This window comes from Rhopalosiphum maidis, chromosome 1 (assembly GCF_003676215.2).
Source record: "Rhopalosiphum maidis isolate BTI-1 chromosome 1, ASM367621v3, whole genome shotgun sequence".
Lineage (NCBI taxonomy): Eukaryota > Metazoa > Arthropoda > Insecta > Hemiptera > Aphididae > Rhopalosiphum > Rhopalosiphum maidis.
In genome coordinates this window covers 41,024,334-41,047,980 of record NC_040877.1, presented here as the reverse complement: position 1 = coordinate 41,047,980, position 23,647 = coordinate 41,024,334, and the positions used below count along the sequence as shown (strand labels likewise).

Here is a 23,647-nt window from a genome sequence, read left to right as displayed (position 1 = left end):
TTGCCACTCCCTATAAGTTGCCGTTCTAGTGGTTAATCCACCACTGAATGTATAATATAATCAAATGTGCCTAGTGGAATCATATGTAATTAATATATTCTGTTTTATAATAGTTTGTAATAATTAATTTATGTTATAATTATGCTTTATTTATGCTGGGATGCAACCATGCAACTATAAGCTGTCTAAAAAGTTATTCTGGGGCGCAAATAGACTAGGACTCTTTTTTAATGAGACGCAAATCACCTACTAATAATATTTTCTATGCAAGTAGTATGCACCGATCAGGACGGCTCTGAATGATTTTTAGAACTTAAAATATAGCCTACGTTGTGATTGCAAAAGCCAATTTTATTATTAAATAGACCAATACTCATTTTATTTATGCGGTCTACACAAATATCATTTAAAAATCAATGATTAAGTACTATAACTATTTATTAGTTATGACGTTAGTTATAATAAATACCCATCACTTCATCAGCTAGGTATAGAAATAGCTGAATATTTATTAAAATATTTTAAATTATTTTGCATTTTTCATAAACGTTTAAACTTAAAAATTTCAAAATTTAAGTATATTTTAACGAAAAATAACGATTTTACTATTTTAGTGATTTAGTAAATAAATTATAAACGTTAAAATTAAAAAAAAAATTAATCGTTATTATTTGAAACTTTTTTCCATTACGTATAAGTATTATTATTTTGTACAATAAAATATTGAAAATATTTAGACTAATTTTAAACAATATTCAAACTATGAACCATCATAGTGTAGTTATATTGTAGTATTGACTATTTACTTGCCTATTACCTATAAGAATGATTAATAATAATCAATGATATCAATATTAAATACCTACTAGGTAACCATTTAGCTATGCTGTAAGCTGTACCAAATTCCATATTTTTGTGACAAATTAGTTTAACCTACCTTCTTACTAATAAAAAAATATAAATTAATATTTATTGAAATAGAGGTTGACTGACCTTAAAATAAAAAATCAAAAAAAAAAATTTGTTTGAAAAATGTTAATTATTTTTTAAGCAGATAGATACTTACCTAGCTATATATCAAGAACTTTGTCCATTATTACATTGCGGATAAAAAATGTTTTATTTCGACTGGAAATTAAGTAAAACAATATATTCAAAAATGTTCATAGATTTTGAAATAAATTTTATTCAATAAAGAATCATGCTGTACACTGTATAATGTGTACATACATAATGATAATAAATACTAATACCATCAACAGAATTATGTTATGTTTTATACTAGAATTTGTAACTGAAAAAGTATTAAATATTAACCATTTCAGATATACACATTGACACTGATAAAATATAATAGGTATTACTAACATTATCCATAATATTTTGTTTAACTCTAGTAACATTTGACTGGCATACAGCTGAGGTTAATTATGGCCTAATTTAAGATACAGAAATGTATTATAACTACTTATAAATGAACCTAATTTAGTTTATTCTTGATCTCAAAATAATTATAAGTTAGGTTCAAAAATAAAAATTGTATAAGTGAGCTATCTAAATAACTGTCATCAATAACTCAACCCTGACCTTAATCAAGGTCCTAAACAGTGATGCATCATAATCATAATTCATATATTTGACACATTTTATAGTAATAAAAATAATAGGAATCTCACATTTCTAAAGATTTTAAATGAGTATAAGATATATAAAAGTATAGAACTATAGAATATAGTAAAAAATATATTGCTATTAAAAGTGAAGATTACTAAAAAATCAATAGTTCATAATTAAATTACACATAACAAAAAAAAAACATACATAAATGTATAATATATGTATATATTAAGTAAAAAAAAAACATTAAGTAATTGAAAATCATAAATGTGTTATGTGTACAATAAAATAATCATTGTAGTAAATTGGTTAATTATGATGTATTGAAGCAATTAGGTATTCAATTATTGATATAGATATCTTCAACTGTCTTAATGCATCTATTTCCAGCAAAAAATTCATTAACTCCATTGGCTACTGTGTTTTCATCTAAAAAATTTAATTTTAAAATCAAATATTAATATTATATACAAAAAAGTGTATATGTAATAAAATAAATAATTTTTTTCAAAATTAATACCATAAATATATACCATTTGTCAGTGGTGACATTATGTCTTCATAACTCAAGGAGCAAGTTTCAAAATAACCACCCACCCACCAACTAAATTTACTAGGACCAATGTAATAATTTTAGCCTTTTAGGTTCTTCTTTAGTCAAATTTTTCATTAGCTGTTACAATTCATAATATAGTCATATAGATGCACAATAAACTAATTTTTTACTTGAATGTTCAATCTTCTGTTATGAATTATTATTAAACCTATTAAACTTAAAATATTTTTTTTTTCATTTTTGGGGCAGAAACAGTCACTCCTAGTATCTTATAACAAGCCACTCCTGCATTTGTTCACTAATTTAGGGATCACTCAATTTCTATACCAGATAAATTTATATTGAATCAGAACTTTTTTTTTGCAAACTACTACCCCCTGTATTATAAATATATAGGAATATGCACGGTACAATTTAATATTTTTTTGAAACTATTTTTGGTGAGACTATTTTTCAAGTTATTTTGACTAAACACCAAAGGCTTTGATTTAGCAATAGAGAGAATAAGAAGTATTTAAAATTAAATATTAGAAAATATTTTTTTTTTTCGATTTATTAAAATGTATAAACTCATACAACATGTTTATTTTTAATACATTTTTAGGTATTTTTTTTAGTAAAATTTTCTTGTAGTCTGTACTAAAATATAAATAGTGTCTTACTTAATTGTTACAATTACTGCAACCATAAAATAATAATTGAAACTAAAAATGTTATAAACTGTTAAATTTTCAATAAAATTGTCATTCAATAAGTTTAAAAAATGTATTTATAATGAAAATTAAATCACTATAAACCAATTTTAAGATACATATCAGATTAAATCAATATGACTAAAAAATAGGTCTATACAAATATGATATCAAAAATAGTTTTTACTATTTAAAAAATATAAATTATACTAAACAAGTGAAAATGTCCTAATTTGTCTATTAATGTTTATTTAAGTACCCACTAAATTTTTAAAAACACTCGGATTCAGTCCAACATCATCCAACTTAGAAACCAAAATTTTCCTAAATTGCTGTACATAAGGTCTCATACTATATTTAGAGATATAATGTACACGTCTTGGAAGCAGTGCCGAACTTAAGGGCTAGAAGACAGCTACTAAAGAAGAAACCTTTTTTAAAATATATTAATAAAAACTCTTTTTAATTTTCTTTTAAAGATTTATAAAATACGGTACCGATACACATCACTTTTTAACAATATAGTATTATAATATAACATTATAATAATTTTCAAGTTACTACCTACCTCATAATTGTATATACATATAAGCCTATTTCTATCTAAGCCTTAAAATAATAAATAAATAATATTCTATACACAAAATATTTTTTCGCGTTGATCCATTTTATGTGACTTTTGTTTTTGAACTTGGACCTAGGCCTTGAAAGTTAAGGGCCTTTAGGCAGCTGTTTAGTTTGCTTATGCGAAAATTTGGAACTGCTTGGAAGTGTAGTATAACATTTTAGTGACCATATACCAACATTTTTTTATAATTTTATAATTCACTTAATCAGTTATTTGATTTTGATTACACAAATTGTAATAACAAAATATTTAAAAGATATAATTATATAGTACAAACTAAATTGAATTTATTTTGGTTGTGTTTATGGTATGCCATTATGCCACATTGATTATACTATATTACCATATAGCATAAACATGATTAATTCTTCCCACATTTATAAGCTTAAAAGTTATTTATAAATAATTAAATTACTACTTTTTTTTCTATGTTTATTTATACAATCACATTCAATATAGTTGTGGCATTAATTAAGTAGATACTTTATTTTTGTCAAATCTTATAAAGTTTCGTTAATATTTAATAACTAGATAAAACAAACTATCACTAAAGACAAAATTACCTGGGTCATATGCTCGATCCATAAGATTCTTAGAGATTAATTTAGCAAGATTTTTAAATAAATGTCTGTTGATACGGTGTGCTTTGTAATAAGGTGTCATAAATTCGACAACCATTTTTACAATCCTTTTATGAGCTATAATACGTTCTTCTTCTTCAGATAATGGATCACATTCATAAGAATGGCTATTTCCAAACAAGTCTTTAAATTTTTGGTTCAGTCTTATTTGTAGACTTTGAGGCAATTTATTCATACTGTTTCGTAATTGATATGATTTGGCTACTCGTTTACTTTTAAATTTGTCCGAAAGAATTTCATTTATTTTATCAGGTCGTATAATATCAGGACTTATATTAATTGGTTTAGTTAAGTCGGTTAAATTCTCTGTGGAATTATTATTTTCAATTGCTAACCCTAAGGCAATTAAACGTTCTTCTAATTTTGAAGACTGTTGTTCATATTCAGGAGAATCTTGAAGATCTCTTAATAATGCATTTATACTTAATAAATCATTTGATGTAGAATTTTCTTGTTCGTCTTTCCTTTGTAAATCTTCAAATTCAGAAGATTCATACTTGTAATTTACTTCCATATGAGCATCGGAAGAGGAATTTGAAGAACAAGATGATTTTAATAAAGAATTTAAATTATTAAAAATATTTGATTCAGAGATCTTAGATTTCAAATTATAGGAACTAGAAGGTAAAATAGGTTCTTTAACCAGATCTGTGTTTATTTTATTAACAGGAAAATGAACAGGTAAATTATTGTCTGGATCTGTCCATATTTCAGTCTGTGTTGATGTAACTTTATTACATTTTTGTTCAGTATTAACACTTACATCAATACCCACTGATTTGTTTGTTACATTCTCAGCTCCAAATAATTTTTCACATAATGGCATTTGATTGTTTGAATCAATAATTTGTTTAAGTAAATCATATAGCATTGAATTTTTTGTGCAAGTCTTGACTTTATTAATCTAAAAATATAAAAAACATTAACTATTATGTTAGTTTAACTATCTATCTATTAATATTAAATTAAATATAAATACTTTTTTTAATTATCTATCTTTTTTTCCCCTTGTAAATCACTACATAAGAGCCAAACTATTTTCACATTGCTTAGCCCCCATTCAGCATCGTTTATTGAATAAAAAAATAATCATACAATTTATACAATATGGTGAGCCTTCCAGGGTCTGGGAACTACCTTCCTCCGCAAAGCTGGTATGTATATATAGAACACCAGCCCGAGAGGCCGAACAGGTATTTACAACTTAAATAGGGATATACGGGACATGCCCCACATTATCCCCTTATAATTATCTACCTATTGAGCAACATATGTACTACCTAATGATAATAATGTATTATTCATTTACCACAATTGGTACAATCTGATTTATCAAATAGAGGCTATACTAAGTTAACATTGGCTTAAGTATAATACGTAATTAATATATTATTATACAGTAAAAACTCTTTATAGTTTATAATGAAACTCATTATAACGAAAAACTCTACATAACGTAAATATTACATTATAATGTTTGGTTTGATTTATAACCTATTATATAATTTTTATACCCTCTCTATAACGTAAGAAATCTCTTGGTCCCTTCAAATTCGTTATAGAGTTTTCACTGTAATTCAATAATTTGAGTAAAGATAATCAATATTTGTAGGTATAAACACAAACAACATAAACAATATGTTTAAAATTAATAAATAGCAATACAGAAATAAAAACATACCAAATTAGTCATGCCTTCACGATAAATACTAGCAATCATACATCGTCTTAAAGCTTGCTTTTCCAATTCAACCATACATATATCAATACAATGTTGAATCTGATTAACAGGTTTTTTTTGGTAACTATTAGTAACATTTAAATTATTGAGCAATGTTTGATGGAGACGTTTCAAGTATTGATTTCTAACCAATTCACACAATACGTCCAAGTCTTCTAAATCATCATCTACATCCCATGGACTTTTAGGTAAGTCAATGTTCCAAAATGAAACTTTAGATGATATATTCTCAAATGAATTAAGTACATTAGACTCAAAATTTAATGCCATTTTATCTATAAAAAAAGAATATATATATATATATAAACTATTATCTCTTTATTATTTTACTTATAAAGCTAATGCAGTAATATTTAAAGCAATATATTAAGATTTAAGATGAAAGATCTATAACTACTTCAATTTTTATAAAAACTACCTGAAAATGTGCTATCAATTTATCCAACATCCAAAAAACCATTTATAAAGGTATATTAAATGCACACATTAATTTTGATTTTAAATAATCTGTCATTTTGTCCATGATTTTGTCTATGAAATGTTTCCAATTTAACTAGTGATACTTATTATAAGATCTATTTACATAATAGTCATCGCCAAAAGTTTTTCAATACTTGTTATGCTATACTATTTTGGCAAGTAGGTAAAAAAATCATTTATACTAATTAGATTTTAATACCGAATCTGCTATTACAGATAGTTGGTAATTAATAGTTAATAAAACAAAATTTAGAAACATAAATGACAATATAATATAATAATTACATTTTAGTTTTTTGTGTTTTAAGTGTTTTTATATGATTATAAATTATAATCAGTAGAATTCAGTATTTGGTGCGATCGCGACTGTCATGAGTTCTGAGTTCTGAGATATTAGTTATCAAATACCGAAATCAAATTCAACATTTTTAATTGTTTACAATTGGACATTGGGAATATGAAATACACTCGTTCCGTATCCACTAGATCGCATCAACGGCCTACGCAAAGGCGCGAATGTCGTACGCTAAAATGACTCGCCGAAATTTAAATAAAGTAGCAAAGGGCGTTTTAGCAAATATTTTCAATTATGAATATAATATTTATTGCTTATATGTTCGGTTATGTTTAGAAGTTGTTGAACTGTGAAAGTGTGAAAGGTGTGTTGTGAAGTCTATAGATAATTTAAGTTTTTCCTCTATAGTAGATAAATCTTTTAAAAATTTTAGATAGACATATAATAGGCTGATTGCTTTATAGTTGTTCGCCTGTTCGGTTTGTTTTATAAGAATTTTAGGTAATCGGTGTTTTAGTTATGCGGTGAATATAAGATGAAGTAAATAAGTAAGGCATGCGTTAAAAAGAGTAATTATAAACATGATTGCTTTATTTGGTAATTTTTTAGTCAATTTGTAATACAACCATGACCAGAAGATTTTGTACTAGGTAGTCTTTTAAAACAATTAATTTTATTTTTTTATGAGACGAAATATATTGAATTTTGTACAAAGTATCTAGTTTGATAATTTTAAAATTAGATAGACTCTAAAATTATTAAGGTTATTTACAAATTTATTAGGAGAAAACGTGTTCCATAGAATTCCCGAAAAAGACTGTATAGAAATTTACCACTAATAGAAAAATTTTTTTTTTTCATAATTATACAATTTTTATTATTATTATAATCATAACAACAATTATATAATAATATTTCTTAAAAATAAATGTATTAGTATTAAAATTTCGGAAATCAAATAGTTGAATTTATTTGAACATTTTGATCAATAATTGTAGGGAGTTGAGTTACTCCTCCCATATTTTTTTATTGCTATACCTTCACTTCATCTTCTTTATTTAATAGATGAAATTAAATGTTCAATTTTAATGATTACAATTTTTGGTCATTAATGATTCTGATCTTATGAATACTTAAATAGTCAGATTTATCATCTTTAGATTATTATTACTATTTTTGCAACTATATTTGTTTTTTTTTAAAGTATTCAATAAACATTTTAAATCCAGAAAAGGTACCTATAGTTGAATTAAAAATGACGGAGCCTGAAGCCACCGAATATACGTGTACGTCATATTAATATAATAAAACAACTCAATGTATTGAATTACCGTGGCCTGCTTTTAATAAGTTGTTTAAGTATAAAGGAATGGACTCAAAATGCAATTACATCACTACTTGTGTTTTATGTAGGAAGTCAATAAAATCGTCTAAAACTAAGTCTTATAATTTAAAAACACACTGAAATTTACGATAACGAGTTGGGTTATAGTTATATATGTATATATTATGTTTTGTTTCGATATCATATTATTTCACTCGGTAATTTCGATATCCGATCCAGATTCCAAGGATAATATTATAAGCACAGAACTATTTATAAGTCATTATATTATTATCCATATGTCCGATCGGCATTTTATCATTTTTTCAGTGTTAGTGACCAGTCACCAGTGTGTTGCACGCCACGTGCTGTCGCAACGGAGTATCAATTTATTTTAAAAGTTTCAACTTTTTATGTCTTTTATCTTTATGATATTTTTTTTCTCTTACATTTATTTAAATAATCAATTTGATTTGGTAATAGTTTTTTTTATTTTCACTTGGATCCAAATTTTTTTCAACTTTTAATCCTCTTTTATCTACTTTTATTACTGCTGATTTTTGATGTTCTTCAGGTATTTCAACATTATTTACAGACTAACATAGTTATATAGTAATTTTATGTCTTTACATGGTAACCTTTCAACTCGCAGCGGTACAAACTGCAATATATGTTTTTCTTCCGTGTAATCACAGAATATAACAATCCTATAATATTTGTAACCAATTGCGTTTATTCATTAATATTTGTTGTTTAATCGCGACTGAATTTAAAAAGTCATCCTTACACCTCAACTACACATGTAACGATATAACTATAAAAACTAGTAAACTTAGAAAACAGACAATAAAGAGCACAAGATGTTTAATAGTTATATAATCTTGTATGTTATATTATACTTTTACATTTGATGTCGATTGCATTCATTGATTTAATTAAGTATATCCAGTTATCCTAACCTAACACTGTAATTTAACCTTTTTTTACCACTAGAAATTTTACCAGTGGAGAATATTGGAATTGTTCACAGTAATATAGTCAAAAAAGAGGGTTTTTCAGTTTTGAAGACATCAATAGTGCTGCAGAGGACAGGTAATACTTAAAAAATGAACATGTATTAGTAGAGAAAAATAATAATACTATTTTTATTTTCACTTAGATTCGCTGAATTGGATAGATTTTTTAATGAGGGTTTGAATTGTTTGAAATCATCAGAATTCTTGGCTGGTTTCCCAATTATAAAAAAAAATTTACTTACGTTAAAATACAGATCTACCTTCCAGTACATTAGATGAAAGACTATTCAGTTTTGGAAAGGATGTATTAAAAAACAAAATATCATGAATGACTGATGATAATTTTGAACATCAATTGTTATTAAAGTATAATAATAATAGTATAATACAATGATTTGATAGGTATTAAGATTAGTAGTTAATTAATAATCATGTAAATATTTTTTTGATCTCATACAAGGACTTGATTCAGTACCAAAAGACTGGTTATATTTTACTTATTTGTTTTATTAATTTAAATAAATATTGTTTAGTTTATTTGTTATATCTATACATAATTAAAAAATGTTTAGTAAATCACAATTCTATTTAATTTCTAATCTCCTTACAGCATCAAATCCCTTTCAGTGACCAAATGTAAAATCCATACTAACTACTAATTTTCATAAAACGTTTATTTGTTTAGTTTTGTTACAAAAATACATGAGATACATTGAATTAACTTGTCTACCAAATATACAAGAAAATAATGGTAGGTATTAACAAATAATGTCCAAGTACTCAAGTAAACATCTAAATAAATCAAGAAAATTAAAAAAAAAAAATTAGTGAAAAAGTAGTACGCTTTACAAGTTTTAGAAATAGCGCACTAAATTTAATAAAAATTAGCTTTAGCTATAACAAGCTATTTTTTTGAAAGGAGTAGCAGTAGCGTTAGCATGCTACAAAAAAACAGTAGCGTCCCGACCACTGCGTATACTTAATATTTTAATAGAACATTTTTAACTAGATATTACCAACATTAGATGGTGGAATTTTAACACTCCTAAATTAATTAGTTTTGGGCTAGGTAAATATTTAATGACTTAATGGTTTCTAAAGTGATTCTTACAAGCAGAATAAAATCAAATAAAATATATTACTTTTTTTAATATATTACTAAATTTCTTAGTATTTTATACTCTATTCGTCGTAAGTTGACGTGCATTCATACTGAGCCGCCGGATTTGTTAACATAATCAAATCATTACGTAAACACCAGGTATAGTGGTGATTATCACTACTAGCACTCCAAAGATTTGACATCCTGCACGGTTGCGACCGATTTTCGTTGAGCAAATAGGTTAACTTACGGCAAATAAAGTAGATATATTCACATTTTACCTGCAAAATACTTAGATATTAGTATTGACTATGAATACTATAATAATTTATGATTAATGATATTAGGTACTGAAGTTATATAAATATGATATAATTTATTTTTATTTTTATTTTACACATATTTACTTAGTTTTAATTGTCATATTAAATGTTGAAAAAATCTGAGTATCATATAATAATATGATAGTAATAATAATAAATATAAAAATATAATATAACATTATTATAACTAGGTATTTATAAGCAAATACATACATCAATCATCAAAATAAATATAAAAATTGATAATTGTATTTTATATTCAAGCTCAACCTTATAGAAAATTTTATTAGTGTTTGAATGAGATCTGTTCATGTATTATTAAAAATCTTTAAGAAATCACAATGGTCAATGAATAATAAATACTCAACCATTAATGATATTGTTATTTTAATAAGAAAAGAAAATTAATTCCATAACAATATTGTTAAATAAATAATAATTTGAAAAAAGTAAATAATTTAAATAACAAAATGCATAAATAAAAAAGCGATAGTAAACATATATTATATAATATTTACAAATACTAACTATATATTTTATTTCAAAATTAATAAATAAATTGACAAGTTACAAGTATTTACATAATATTACATGTTATTTAGATACATATTAGTATAAAAAAATGATAAAAAATGTGCATAATTTATTATAAAAAATCATATAATCAAAATGATCAAAACAATAAAATTATTTTAGAGAATCTAATTGTATTTTAAAACAATAGTTATTATTAAAAGGCAGTGTACATATTTATTTTAAAGTACTTGATATTTACTGAGTATTTGCATTTAATAGTTAGTTGTTGACTTATAATTAATGTAATTTATGACAAAGAAAACTAATTTAAAAAAATTAAAGTTTTTCATATACTTATCTAGCGTAATTAATATAAAAAAAAGATTAAAGAAAACAGTATACACGATTAATTTTTATTTAAATAGATGTAATTAGATAGTATGACATTAAACATAATAATAAATAAAATTAAACATTTTTACAATATAATAAAATTAAAAAACAATTTTTTAAATGAGTTAACAAAAATTAAATATTTTATTATATAATAATATACAATGTTTGTAATGTATTAAATTGTACAAGTCAAAATTAAATAAGTAAACAAATAGTGAGAAAGCATAGATGTAAAAATATTTCACATATTATTCATCTTGTTTTTATTTAATTATTAAATTTACTATTTCAAGCAGTAACATATTCAATAATAAGTTTATTACTTTTCTTAATTGTAATGAAAAGGTAAGGAATAATCACACAACCATATTTGAAATAGGTTCAAAGTTCTGTTTGTTGACCATATATATTAAACAATAATACTTCTTTTTGACCCTAAATAAAAAAAAAAGAGAAAATAATTTACACATTGAAATAATAATTAAAAATTTAATCCATTATTTATAGACCATGTACTTCTAGCCGTTCTAGTTTATAGCTTTAGCCATATGTGTCATGCGTATTTGCCCTGTTCAATATAGAGTGATATTTAAAGACTGTTGAATGGAAAAACTACTGCAAGAAAATTTAAATGAATTTTTTTTCCATTTGGCAGAATTTTTTAAACTGATTAGCCAATTCTCATATAAGCATTGGTTTCACAAACTCACAGTATTACCAGTTTGTAGGATATGATACTTAAGCACAAAACCAAATGCACCAAAATATTTATTACTTCTTTGAATTAATAGTTTTGAGATTAGAGTCATATAAAAATAGATTATAGATCTAGGAATTATAAACAATTTTCAATAGTGGGGAGAAATGAGGTAATTCAGTGTATATGTTTAAATCCTCTATGGATGATTTCAAAGTTAAATAACCTGCATTCAGAAAATTAATAGTCTGATATTCCTGGTTATATTTACCTAGATGATTAAAAAGGTAAATTTTAATTCTCTTCAATTAATCTAAGTTATTTATATTTTATAAACAATAAAATAAATAATTTTAAATATTATAAAAATGTCAGAATAATTACTAATTACAATTGATTTAAACAAATAACAATATTTTTTAAATATATTTCATACCTTATTTTCAATTAATTTTATGAAAAAAAAATCGAAGACATGATTTTTATTAAATATTATTTTTTTACTGTTTATCATATAGGCACCTGTGAAGAGTCAGACACACGTTTAGCATCTGAAAAAAATACATTACAATTGAAAATAGTAAATCTAGATTATGACAATTTCTATTTAACAGTAAATATACTCACTATTACATCTATAATCCATTAGTCTTTCAAGTTTTACCTTTACAGGTAAAAGTTTATACTTCATTTCTTGTTGAACAATCCAATCGTCATGATTGTGATTATTATTTACAGTAGGACAATCTTTTTTAGTATCATTAATTGGTTTATTATAGATTTCTTTTGATGTTGTAACATTATCATTGTTACTTTTATATACATATTCTGTCATAACTTCATTAAACATGTTTCCATTCCCACCAAACTTAACATTTTCTTGATGATTATCTACATTATTTTGTTTTTTGGCAAGTTCGAGCTGTTGTATAACATATTTATGTCCAATACTCAGTTGAGCGTCTTCTTCAGAGAATCCAATAAAGTCTGAACTAGATTTACTATCTTTCAACTTGATAAGCTCAGCATAAACAATATCTCGATGTTTACATGGATGAGTTTCTACACTGCTAAAACCTTTGAATCCATCATTAATCACATCATGATTATTTATCTTTACTTGTAAGGTTTTGATCACATTTTTTAGTAGTTTATAGTTTTTACACGGAATAGTTTCTGCTTCAGAAAATCCTTTGAAAGAGTGATGTGATTTGTCATCATCCAATACTTTTACACTATTATTTTCTATTTTCTCATGTAATATTTGTTTGGATAAGGTATTTGCTGAATCATTAATTTTTATGTCTGTATCATTGTTAGACTTTTGTTCTAATTTTTCACACATTATATTTATTGATACATTATCAATAACAGGTACACTAACTTCATTACTTTCAATATCAACAGAACAAACTTTTTCAAACAAATGGCCATCAGGGCTTGATACACTTTTTACAGTATTTTGTAATTGTAATGTTTTTAAATTCTTTGATTTTAATCGAGAATTGTCTTTAATATTGTCATTATCACTAGATGGTAGAATTTTCTTTTGATCAATATTTTCTAATTTAGGTGTTCTTAAGGTTTTAGAAATAGGAGAAGAATTTTCTGTTATAATTTTACTATGAGAACTTTCATAAGAAATTGAACTCATTGATAATAAAACATTTGCTGCATCTTGTTCGTCATTTGTTATATCAGAACTTTGAAAATCATTACATTCAGGTTTTTCTGATTTATTTTCTTTAACATTTTCATTATTGATAAGTAATTTTTTTTTTGCCGGTTGAGAAAGTTTAAGTCTTTTAGAGTCTTTATGGTTGCTTTTATGACTTGAGCAAGTTGAATTCTTTGTCAAAGATTTATTTTTAGAATTATTAATGTCAGTACTACTAGAAATCTTTGACAAAGATTTGTCTTTAGATTTATCAACAATGGTAGAGCTACCAGTATTCTTTGACAAAGACTTGTTTTTAGATTTATCAACATCAGTACAAGTAGAATTCTTTGACAAAGATTTATCTTTAGACTTATCAACAATGTCAGTACTAGTATTATCTTTTCTACTATTATTATGATTACTGGATGATGACTTAGTCTTGTCAGATGAAGAACTTTTATTTTTGTGTAAAGTATTTTTTTGTTTTGAAGATCCTCCTGCATTACTTTCATCATCACTTCGATTATTGTTTAATAATTTAGGCTCTTTACAAAGACTAGACAATTTTTTTTTATATTCGAGAGAACGTTTAGTTCTTTTCGTATCTGTTCGGTTACTTTTATGACTAGAACTATTAGAATTAGAATTTGATGACAAAAAAGATTTATCCTTAGACTTTTCAACCATGTCTTTAGCTTTATTAACAATATCTTTAGGCTTACTAACATCTTTAAATTTGTCAACAATATCTTTAAGTTCACTAACACCTTTAGATTTATCTACAACTTCTTTACAACTATAATCTTTTTTATTACTTTTATGATTAGTAAAGGACTTAGATTTGTAAGATGCAGAAGTTTTATTTTTGTGTTGACTACTTTTTTGTTTTAAAGATCTTCCAGTATCATTTTCATCATCAGTTTGATTACTATTCAATAATTTGGGCTCTTTACAAAGACTAGAAGATTTTTTTTTTTTGTATGATCTTAAGTCTTTTCTACCATCTTTTTGTGTTTTATCACAAGGTATATTATCAGCACCTGGGATAAAATTTAAATAAAGTTATGAATTTTATTATAACTACTAGTACATAAGTAAAAATGAACTTGCCTATTTTGGGATGGAAAACAGTACTATTTTCAATGTTAGATACATTTATTGAATTCATACTAGATTCTTTAAAACCTAAAAACAATACATTTGATTAATATAGTTGTATTATTTCTTTAATTTATAATACAATTTAAATTTTATCATGATAATTTATTATTGTTATAAATAATGATTGAAAACAACATTTAATTTATAATTTTTGGGTATGTAATTATCTAAACTAAAATATAGTAGAACTCCAATTATCCAAACGCCTATCAACCGGGCGAGAAAAGAGATTAACAAGGTAAGGTTAGGTATTATATAAAATAAATAATGTGCCAAGTTAGTTATTTTTTTCTTTTTTCTTTTAAAATATGTTTTTCTATTTATTGTTTCTTATATTATTATATATTCTTTTTCAGTTAAATATTATAATTAAATTATTTGTTTATTTTAACTAATTAGAAATTATTTTACATATATATTAATAATAAATACATACATACAATATATTCATACAATTATAAAACTTTTGATATGTCATATATCAATCATCTGGATATTTGCTTATCCGGACCACTCTTGACATTAATTAGTTTGGATAATCGGAGTTTTACTGTACTTAAATTAGATTTTTTAAATTTTAATGTTCAAGAATTAAAATAACAAAAATTTTTAAGAAAATATTAAATTTTACCCACATATATTGTCTCAGTCTTATAGAAAATTTATGTTTAATAGGACTTATTTTGTGTTATTAGCTTTAATATTAAAATAAATTGATGACTGATGTGTTATAACAATTAAAAGTAAGAATATTATTTATGTTTATATGTAAGCTTTCTTAATATTTTAATTTATAATTAAGATATATAAGTATCTACATAAATATAATAATTTAAAAATTGAAATATCATAAAAATCCAGTATACAAACACGGACTTTATTCTTACTTTTAAGTTTTATACATAAAATAGATCAATTCATTATAATAAAGCAAATAACATAAAATTAGCTCGATAAAAGAAAATTCACTATGTTGTACATTTGGCGTCAAATACATAATATGTCAAGTGGATCAATGGATTCATTTTTTTTTATTAGAGGTAAAATTTAGGTGGGTAGGCTGTTATAAAATGTTGAGGGTAAATATTGTAAAGTTAGTAATTACTATAAACTATATTTTTTATTCTTGATACAGACAAGACAATTTAACCCAATTCAATAAACTCCAATCAAAATTATATACATTATAGAAACCGTAAATATAAATATAATTGTTAGGACAAATTTATATTTTGTATAAAATGAACTTCAAACGCTTTCAAAAAAAATATTGTGATCTTGCATTTTTAATATTTTTTTATTGCTTTATTAGAACATATTATGATTTTATACCCTGATAATAATAATATATATAAGTTACAATCTTCTTTTATTTACAAACACGTTTTATTATAAATAATAATAAAAAATTATTAACTTGTTTACGGCCAATGTCTGTGACATGAGTCTTTGCTTAGATTAGTATTACGTACAGAGCCAGATTAACATAGGTGCAAAAAGAGCCTTTGCTCCAGGGTGGCATATAACTTTTGTAATACAAATATTAAATATTGAGCACATGTTTTTTTTTTCAATATTAAATCGAGTAATATTATATTTTAAAATATACAATTAAAAGCTATAGCACTAAATAATGTATCTACAAAATTACACTGAATTAAATGATAAATTTGGATTTTTATTAAATATTGAAAATGAGTGATTAGATAACATTTGAAAAAAAAAATAGCAACCTAGTTGAATTTAATAATATAGATTTAGAAAGTGAATTGAGAGAAGAATTAATACAATTTAAAAGTATAATGGAAAATATTTCAGCTGAAAATAAGAAATCATTTATTGCATTGCATAAAACTTTAATATCATCATTAGAAACATAATTTCCTAATATAGAAATTTTTTTAAGAATTATCTGCATTCTACCAATTTCAAATGCTAATGGCGATCTTTTGTTTTTAGTCTTGAAAAAAATAAAAAATTATTTAAGATCGTCTTTAGATTAATAGAAAATTTCAGATTTTTCAATACTGAGCAGAGAGTCTGAAATACTTAGAGAAATTAAGAACAACTTGTAAATAAATTTGCTACAGTAAAATCGGGTAAAAAAGATATTTGTTAGACATAGGTATTGGGTTTTTTTTCTTTATATTATATTGTATTAAATTTACTTTAATTATTATAATGAGTGTAAATGAATTAAAGATTTTAGTAATTTGGCATTTTAAGCTTGTAATAGTTACTTACGTAATAATATAAGGTACCAATTGTATTTTTATTAAATTGTTTAACAAATTCATATAAATATATAATATTACATGAAATACATATTGTTCTAACAACTTCTTGATAAGAAATATATATCAAATATATATTGCTGCAGGATGGCTCTGGTCACATATATTGTAATGTATCACAATTTCATAAAATAAAATATAATATTTGTTATATGTATTTAACCCTTTATGGTGTATATACAAATTTATTTATTGTTAGAGTACAATACTTTAAAAAGTAGCTATGGCTAATCAAGATAAAAGACATTTATTATTATGGTAAGTGGTATAGGGTGGGTATATTGAATAGATAATTTTATTTTGCTCTGTTTAAGTTGATAAGGTTTGGTGTCTCTGATAAATTCAATATATAGTATGGGTATGACATCCTCTTGAAATTTTTAACATAATAAATTATAACCAGGTCTCTAACACATTCAGTAATTTTCAAGTTGTTACAAAATAAGTAAAAAAAAAGGAAAATTATAATTTATAACACGTCATCATCAAGTTGCCATTACAACCCAACAATCATAATACTATTTTCGTAAATGAGCACGTATAAAGTATTGTCCAAACAGTAAATACTAAATAGGTACCATAACTTGATCTAGGTATGTCGTAGTTATTTAATTCTTATTGATTGACATTATTTTTATTCCATAAGGATACAATTAAAATTATTAAAAGTACTAAGACATTAACTAATGATTGAGATGTGTATAATTTAATCATACTGTATTATTTGTATGTATATTGTATATATTTTGTCAGGGCTAAATTTATGATCATGACTGAAAGACAATATTGCAGGTTAAGAAAATATGTTCTTTGAATGGCATGTCTACATACTAAGCCATAAATTATATTTAATACAAAAATTATAAAATATAATGATAGACATACTGTTAAGTTCAATTGGAGGAGCATCATTTTTAATTCCCAAGTATTCATCAACAGCAACTGCTATTTTAGGTTCAAAAATACTTAGTGTACGAGGCGCAAGTATTTGAATAAGTATTCTATCAGCTCCTTCTTCAATATCTTGAATCTCATGTCTAAAAGTACATAATTATTTATAATAGACATACTGTTTCTTTGATAGAAATTTAAATTAATGAAGAATAAGTAAATATAATATCATATAAATATACAAAATTCATGTGGCATTCAGACTGATTACCAAGTACAGTTGTGCTCTTTAAGGGGTTGGTTGTACATTAGTGGTGTTCCATGGAAGCAGGGGCGGCTCCAGGGAGGGGGCCCTAGAGCCCCCCCCCCTAGGCCTATATTTCTAAAAAAATTGTATATTGAAAAAAAAATTATAAGCTAAAAACATATTATACCATCGACTATCATAGACACGTAAAAGTATGTAAGTATGACTGTATGTACGTGCTATCTATATTATGTATATATTATGAAAAACCTAATCATAAGAAAAATTAAAACTAAGGCCCCCCCCAACCAAGTATCTGGAGCCGCCCCTGCATGGAAGCTTACTTAAAAACTATAATAATTAATTTTTGTGAACAATAGTGATATGCTGATTTATTTAAATAATTAATCACTTAGACAATATGCTAATCTGAAATACTTTTAAATAATTGTTTTGTAAGTATAGTTGTTAAACACAGTAAGGCAATTTTTTTTTGATAAAAATAGTAGGTGGTGGAGTATATGCTTGTTAACTTTATGTGATTTCAAAATTCCTCGCACAGTCACACGCTACTGCTTATTATGCAAAGCAAATATTTAACAAATGAAGAGCTGATAAGACTATTTTAATGATTTTATTTATAGTAACTTTAATTATCACAATTTAAAAAGAAAAAAAAACATTCTTTTTTTTTCATTTTCAGCATTTCAAGACTATTAATCAATTTAAAAACAAGTGAAAAATATCAATTTAAAATATAAATTGATATTTATATACTATAAATATTATTATACTATAAATACATACCCATCAAGTAAATGTTTTCGAAGTTGTTCTCGAACAGTGGTTTTATTTAATTCGGGAGTATATTTTACTTTGCTCAAAAATTTGTTGACATTTGATTCTATTCGTTGTTTCCAGTTTTGGTAAGTTGGCTGTATGAACAAACAAAGAACAGATAATTATCAATGCCATACAATAATTTTATAAAATAAAAATTAGTTATAAAACCATATAAGTAGGTATACAAAGTAGGACAATTATACATTTAATAAATTATTACACATATTTCACAAACAAAAGCTAATAAAATATTTAATTTTATTAGAATACAATGTACTTAAGTGGTTTTTGTGATTCTAATATCAATAATATATATGTATATTTTATCTTAATTAATAATTATACTATTATTTTATAATTTAAAAATTATTAGCAAAACAATTTTTACAATATTAATTAGTTATAGTAGTTAATATAGTAAGGTAATAAATTCTAAATTTAAAAGCGAACATTATAAAACATTTTAATTGTTTAAATATTATACCTTAGCATCAATATCAGTAACACAATGTCTACGGATTTCATCGAATGTGCCATTAGACTTCAATGTTTCAAGTAGCATAAACACAATATCATCGACACCTAACATATCGTTTTTCCGCTCCATGGTTGAACTTGAACGTTATTTTATTTTTGTTCAATTAACACTATAATTATTGAACAAATTAACGTAAAAAAACAAACATTTAATTAAATGTTAATCATGAATTATTTAAATTAGTTACTACATTATTAACATAAATTGGTTTAAGATCCATAGATTACAATATTTTTACAGGTCTCCAGCACGTAACAATAACATAAGAATTAGAGTCAAAAACCGTTTAACGTCACTATATAAATATAGTAACCGTGATGTTATTACAATGATTGTTATTAACTATCGCCAGCACTATCAAATGCACATGGTCACTGGTCAGCATAAGACGGAACCACAGATATTAATACGTAAATATATTTACGTTTTATATTATACCTGTGGATGGAACCAAAACCAATGAAATACGAGTATTTTTTGCGGCAAATTTTATATTATAACTACCTTGGATATAGTTTTATCATGATAGTAATATTATAGTAATTAATAACTACTAACTAAAGAAAAAAGAATTGAACATAATATTCAGTTAATACAGAAATTATTTTTCTTCTTTTTCTCTTATTATATAAAACGTAAATATCGACATCCGGGGGGGGGGGGGCACTATGAAGCGTCAAGCGTAATTCAATAATATCTGACATTGAGAATGTGCTGCGCGCGACCAATTGAAAACTTTCGTCGCGGCGGCGCCACTCGGATAGATAAGCAACTTTACCAAATATTCGGTTTCCAATTAGTAAGTGTTTATTCTTAGACTTTATACTAAAAGGTGAAAGGTCTACGACTATTCCAAATAAGTCTGGAAAAATGTACGACCAAAATGCGTCCGGTCTGGTGCAGGTATGTCACGTGATCTGCCGATTATCTAATCGCCAACCGACCATGACAAGTTTGGGAACAACTGCAGTTTAGTTCCCACACGATTTTTTCGACTTTTTCTTAGCAAAATATATGTATTAAAGCACTGAATAGAAAAGTCTAATTAAAAAATTCTCGCAAATCATTATTTTGGAAGTAATATCTTTCCAAAGTTTACGATTTTACGCATTTACGCATGCATGTGCGAAACGCTGTATACTTTGCTTTCCTACGTTTTCGTATTGGATTGTCATTTGTCGCCTCTTGGCTCTTATTAATTATGTTATTTTATCTTGTTATAATATTATTATCTAAAGTAGTTTTGATGAAAAATTTAGATTATACTTAGAATTTAGATTATTATATTTAACGACTTTCAAAAGGCAATAAAACTGATAAATAATAATGTTTTATTTTCGTGAATAAATCCTTCATAATAATAAAACAAATTAACACAATATCACAACTCGATATCATAATATCCCAGTGGCATAGCCAGGGGGGGTGCTGAGGCCTGAGGGGGCTGTAGCCACCCCCCCCCCCCCAAATATCAAGAAAATATAAAAATTATTTTAATTTTTAATAGTCTATGAAAATAATTGCTACAAAAATCTTAATTTGTACTTTACAAAAGTTGATCAACACTTCTCGGAAAAAAATCCTGGCTACGCCACTGCAATATCCCTAAACAGTGACTACTCGTGTATCGGCACTCGTCGCTACGCTCCTCGGCACCGTCGCTCCGCTCCACTAATCGAAAATATCCCTCGACTTGTTATGCAAAACCAACTCATATAGGTCACATGGTAAAAACTATATATCATAATCATTAATATTAATACGAAAACGTAGGAAAGCAACGTATACATCGTTTCGCGCATGCAGGCTAAACTATAGGGTAAACTTTGGAAAGAAAGAACTTCCAAAATAATGATTTGCGAGAATTTTTTAATTAGACTTTCAGTATTCAGTGCTTTAAAACACACATTTCGGGAAGCAAAAAATCGAGTGGAAACTAAATTGCATTTATACCGATGTTTGTTATGACCATAGAGCACAGACCCCAGATCTAAGGGTGCAAGCGGTCAGTTGTATAATGATTGTATCACATTATCACATACATATTCATGTATATTTTTAAATATCCATGTTACAGACCTTTTACAGATAAAACTGAGCTTTTTGTAATTGTCTTTAAAATTACTTTTTTATGTCTTCATATTTTTCTTAAAATTATGTCAACTCATCTTCGTAAATACTTAGGTCAGTGTCATCAACCCTTTTATGAAAACTGAAGTGTTTGTTGAATTGGACGACACTGGGACTATAAAAGTCTGGACAGATCAGATTATGGCCTCTTATTTTGCTTTTTTATTTGCACAGTCAGTTCTGTGTTTTTTTTTTTTTTTTAAATCTGTGGTAATGAATTTCATCAGGTACAAATCACGTACAGAGTTTTTTGTGGTAACTATTGTTCCGAAGAATCTCCAATGATTCTTTTTTAACGTGATCTTGATTATTTAGATCAAGACCGTAGGGGTCATCAATTAATTTCAATTAAATTACCACACTGCAGGCTGCGGTCCCTAACAGTTTTAATAATTTACACACGTTAATAAATACATTTTTTTCTTTTAATTAGTATTTATATTGATTTATTTATGCATTTGTTCAATACAGGTTAATTTAAAATTTCTATATGATAGACTTATAATTTTTATTTATTTATAATATGACAATTTTAAAATTTACTCCACGGATAAGGGTCCGTAAAAAAAGTGTTCGTGGTCCAACAGTTGGTGACCCCTGATTTAAGGCGATCAATTTATAGTCTCGTTCTTTGTAAATGTTTAAATAATGTATGCGTTTGCGCCCGGGGTGTATTTTTATGATTTATACTCCGGCGGTACTGATCTCTCGTGGGCCGGAGACCCGGAGTATAATAAAATTATATATTGTTAATCCGTAATACTCCGCCACTACCACTCAGCCAACGATTGTTACACACTCACATAGTCACACGTTACACGTATACACATTAATTATTATTTTTGTTATATTTGTTTATTTTATTTTTATATTTTACTATTGTCATTACTCATTTGTGAATTATATAATTTTAAAATTACGACGACGCGCTATCGGCCGCCGCCGTTACACTGGTGTGCGAAATTTAACACGGTCGCCCGTTTTGTTGTTCTCCACCTGTCGTCCCCAAAAAGTTCGTCCAAAACAAGTTATTCTTTATAAACCGCCGATATGCCGTTTTTTATTATTCTTTTGCGATGTATATATTATGAACGCTAATCACCATTATTGTATTAGCTGTGTGCGCGAATCGCCGCGACATTATTTAATTATACTTATATATTAATATATTCCTATTGTCAATTAATAAATTATTATTATCTTACGTGCGCAAATCGCCGTTTTGTTTAAATTTTCATTATTTTTTATATTCTATTATTATATTTATACAACGTGGGCGTGAATCGTCATGTACGTATGTTATATAGTAGGTATATAATAAATAACTACTTGAATATTATAATTAGTTACAACTTGTAACAGTTGTAACTTACAAGTTCGCACTAATCGCCACTTGATTTTTATATATACGTATTTACGTGTGTTATTATTATTTGTCATTTTATATAGCTATAGGAAACTAGCTGGCCAGTCTATGCTCCACAAATTGTAAGTTTTTAACTTTTTATTATTATTTGTAAAATTATTATTCATATTTATTATTGATCCAGCTAGAAGGGCCACATATTATTGATTACAAAATGTATGTACAGCGTCAATAGCGACTTGTTATAATTTTTCTATAATGTTGGGCTAGGAGGGCTGTATTGTTTTATATTTATTATTTCTATTTATCCGTTTATTAATTATTGCAAATGATTTGGTATCGTTTAAGTCCTGCTGAATCTTTAAGAGAATACAACCTTCATACGTCATCTATGTAACGAAGTCAGCTCCTTATTTGTCGATCCGTTATTTGGTTGAATTAGCGTCCACAGCTCCCAGTAAAAATGCTCAAAGAGCTATAAAGGACGATTTTT

General features: G+C 25.6%; 2 protein-coding genes and 1 long non-coding RNA gene across 7 annotated transcripts; 1 reads left to right on the top strand and 2 right to left on the bottom strand.

Moving 5' to 3' along the window:
* Nucleotides 1-1,822: 1,822 nt before the first annotated feature.
* LOC113548395 lies at nt 1,823-6,647 on the bottom strand. 2 transcript variants are annotated; one of them, XM_026949259.1, is made up of 5 exons: nt 6,294-6,647; nt 6,005-6,150; nt 5,816-5,914; nt 4,057-5,038; nt 1,823-2,046 (listed from the first exon to the last, which is right to left on the bottom strand). In XM_026949259.1, the coding sequence occupies exons 2-5, from the start codon at nt 6,143-6,145 to the stop codon at nt 1,958-1,960; spliced, it is 1,311 nt and encodes a 436-aa protein (XP_026805060.1). In that variant the 5' UTR covers nt 6,146-6,150; nt 6,294-6,647; the 3' UTR covers nt 1,823-1,957. The 2 variants fall into 2 exon arrangements, with proteins under 2 accessions (XP_026805060.1, XP_026805059.1); XM_026949258.1 differs by having other exon boundaries at nt 5,816-6,150; nt 6,294-6,645.
* Nucleotides 6,648-8,456: 1,809 nt separating this feature from the next.
* LOC113550128 lies at nt 8,457-9,278 on the top strand. Its single transcript, XR_003404998.1, has 3 exons — nt 8,457-8,548; nt 8,968-9,066; nt 9,134-9,278. It is a non-coding gene; the product is annotated as an uncharacterized LOC113550128 (long non-coding RNA).
* A 2,311-nt stretch (nt 9,279-11,589) lies between these two features.
* Nucleotides 11,590-20,154, bottom strand: LOC113560669 (probable cyclin-dependent serine/threonine-protein kinase DDB_G0292550). 4 transcript variants are annotated; one of them, XM_026966686.1, is made up of 8 exons: nt 20,097-20,154; nt 19,605-19,767; nt 19,085-19,212; nt 18,025-18,176; nt 14,795-14,869; nt 12,652-14,724; nt 12,461-12,575; nt 11,590-11,762 (listed from the first exon to the last, which is right to left on the bottom strand). In XM_026966686.1, the coding sequence occupies exons 2-7, from the start codon at nt 19,725-19,727 to the stop codon at nt 12,535-12,537; spliced, it is 2,592 nt and encodes an 863-aa protein (XP_026822487.1). In that variant the 5' UTR covers nt 19,728-19,767; nt 20,097-20,154; the 3' UTR covers nt 11,590-11,762; nt 12,461-12,534. The 4 variants fall into 4 exon arrangements, with proteins under 4 accessions (XP_026822487.1, XP_026822485.1, XP_026822486.1 ...); XM_026966684.1 differs by lacking the exon at nt 20,097-20,154 and adding an exon at nt 19,849-20,037; XM_026966685.1 differs by lacking the exon at nt 20,097-20,154 and adding an exon at nt 19,858-20,037.
* Nucleotides 20,155-23,647: the final 3,493 nt, after the last annotated feature.

What these genes read in the sequence shown, in the direction of transcription:
- LOC113548395 (XM_026949258.1), bottom strand. Translation starts at nt 6,145, where the DNA reads ATGGCATTAAATTTTGAGTCTAATGTACTTAATTCATTTGAGAATATA. An exon ending in GTGAAGGCATGACTAATTTG is followed by an intron (nt 5,039 to 5,815) that starts GTATGTTTTTAT and finishes TTATATTTTTAG; the next exon opens with ATTAATAAAGTCAAGACTTG. An exon ending in GGATCGAGCATATGACCCAG is followed by an intron (nt 2,047 to 4,056) that starts GTAATTTTGTCT and finishes TAAATTTTTTAG; the next exon opens with ATGAAAACACAGTAGCCAAT.
- LOC113560669 (XM_026966686.1), bottom strand. Translation starts at nt 19,727, where the DNA reads ATGGAGCGGAAAAACGATATGTTAGGTGTCGATGATATTGTGTTTATG. An exon ending in TTACTGATATTGATGCTAAG is followed by an intron (nt 19,213 to 19,604) that starts GTATAATATTTA and finishes TTGTTCATACAG; the next exon opens with CCAACTTACCAAAACTGGAA. An exon ending in AATGGATTATAGATGTAATA is followed by an intron (nt 12,576 to 12,651) that starts GTGAGTATATTT and finishes TATTTTTTTCAG; the next exon opens with ATGCTAAACGTGTGTCTGAC.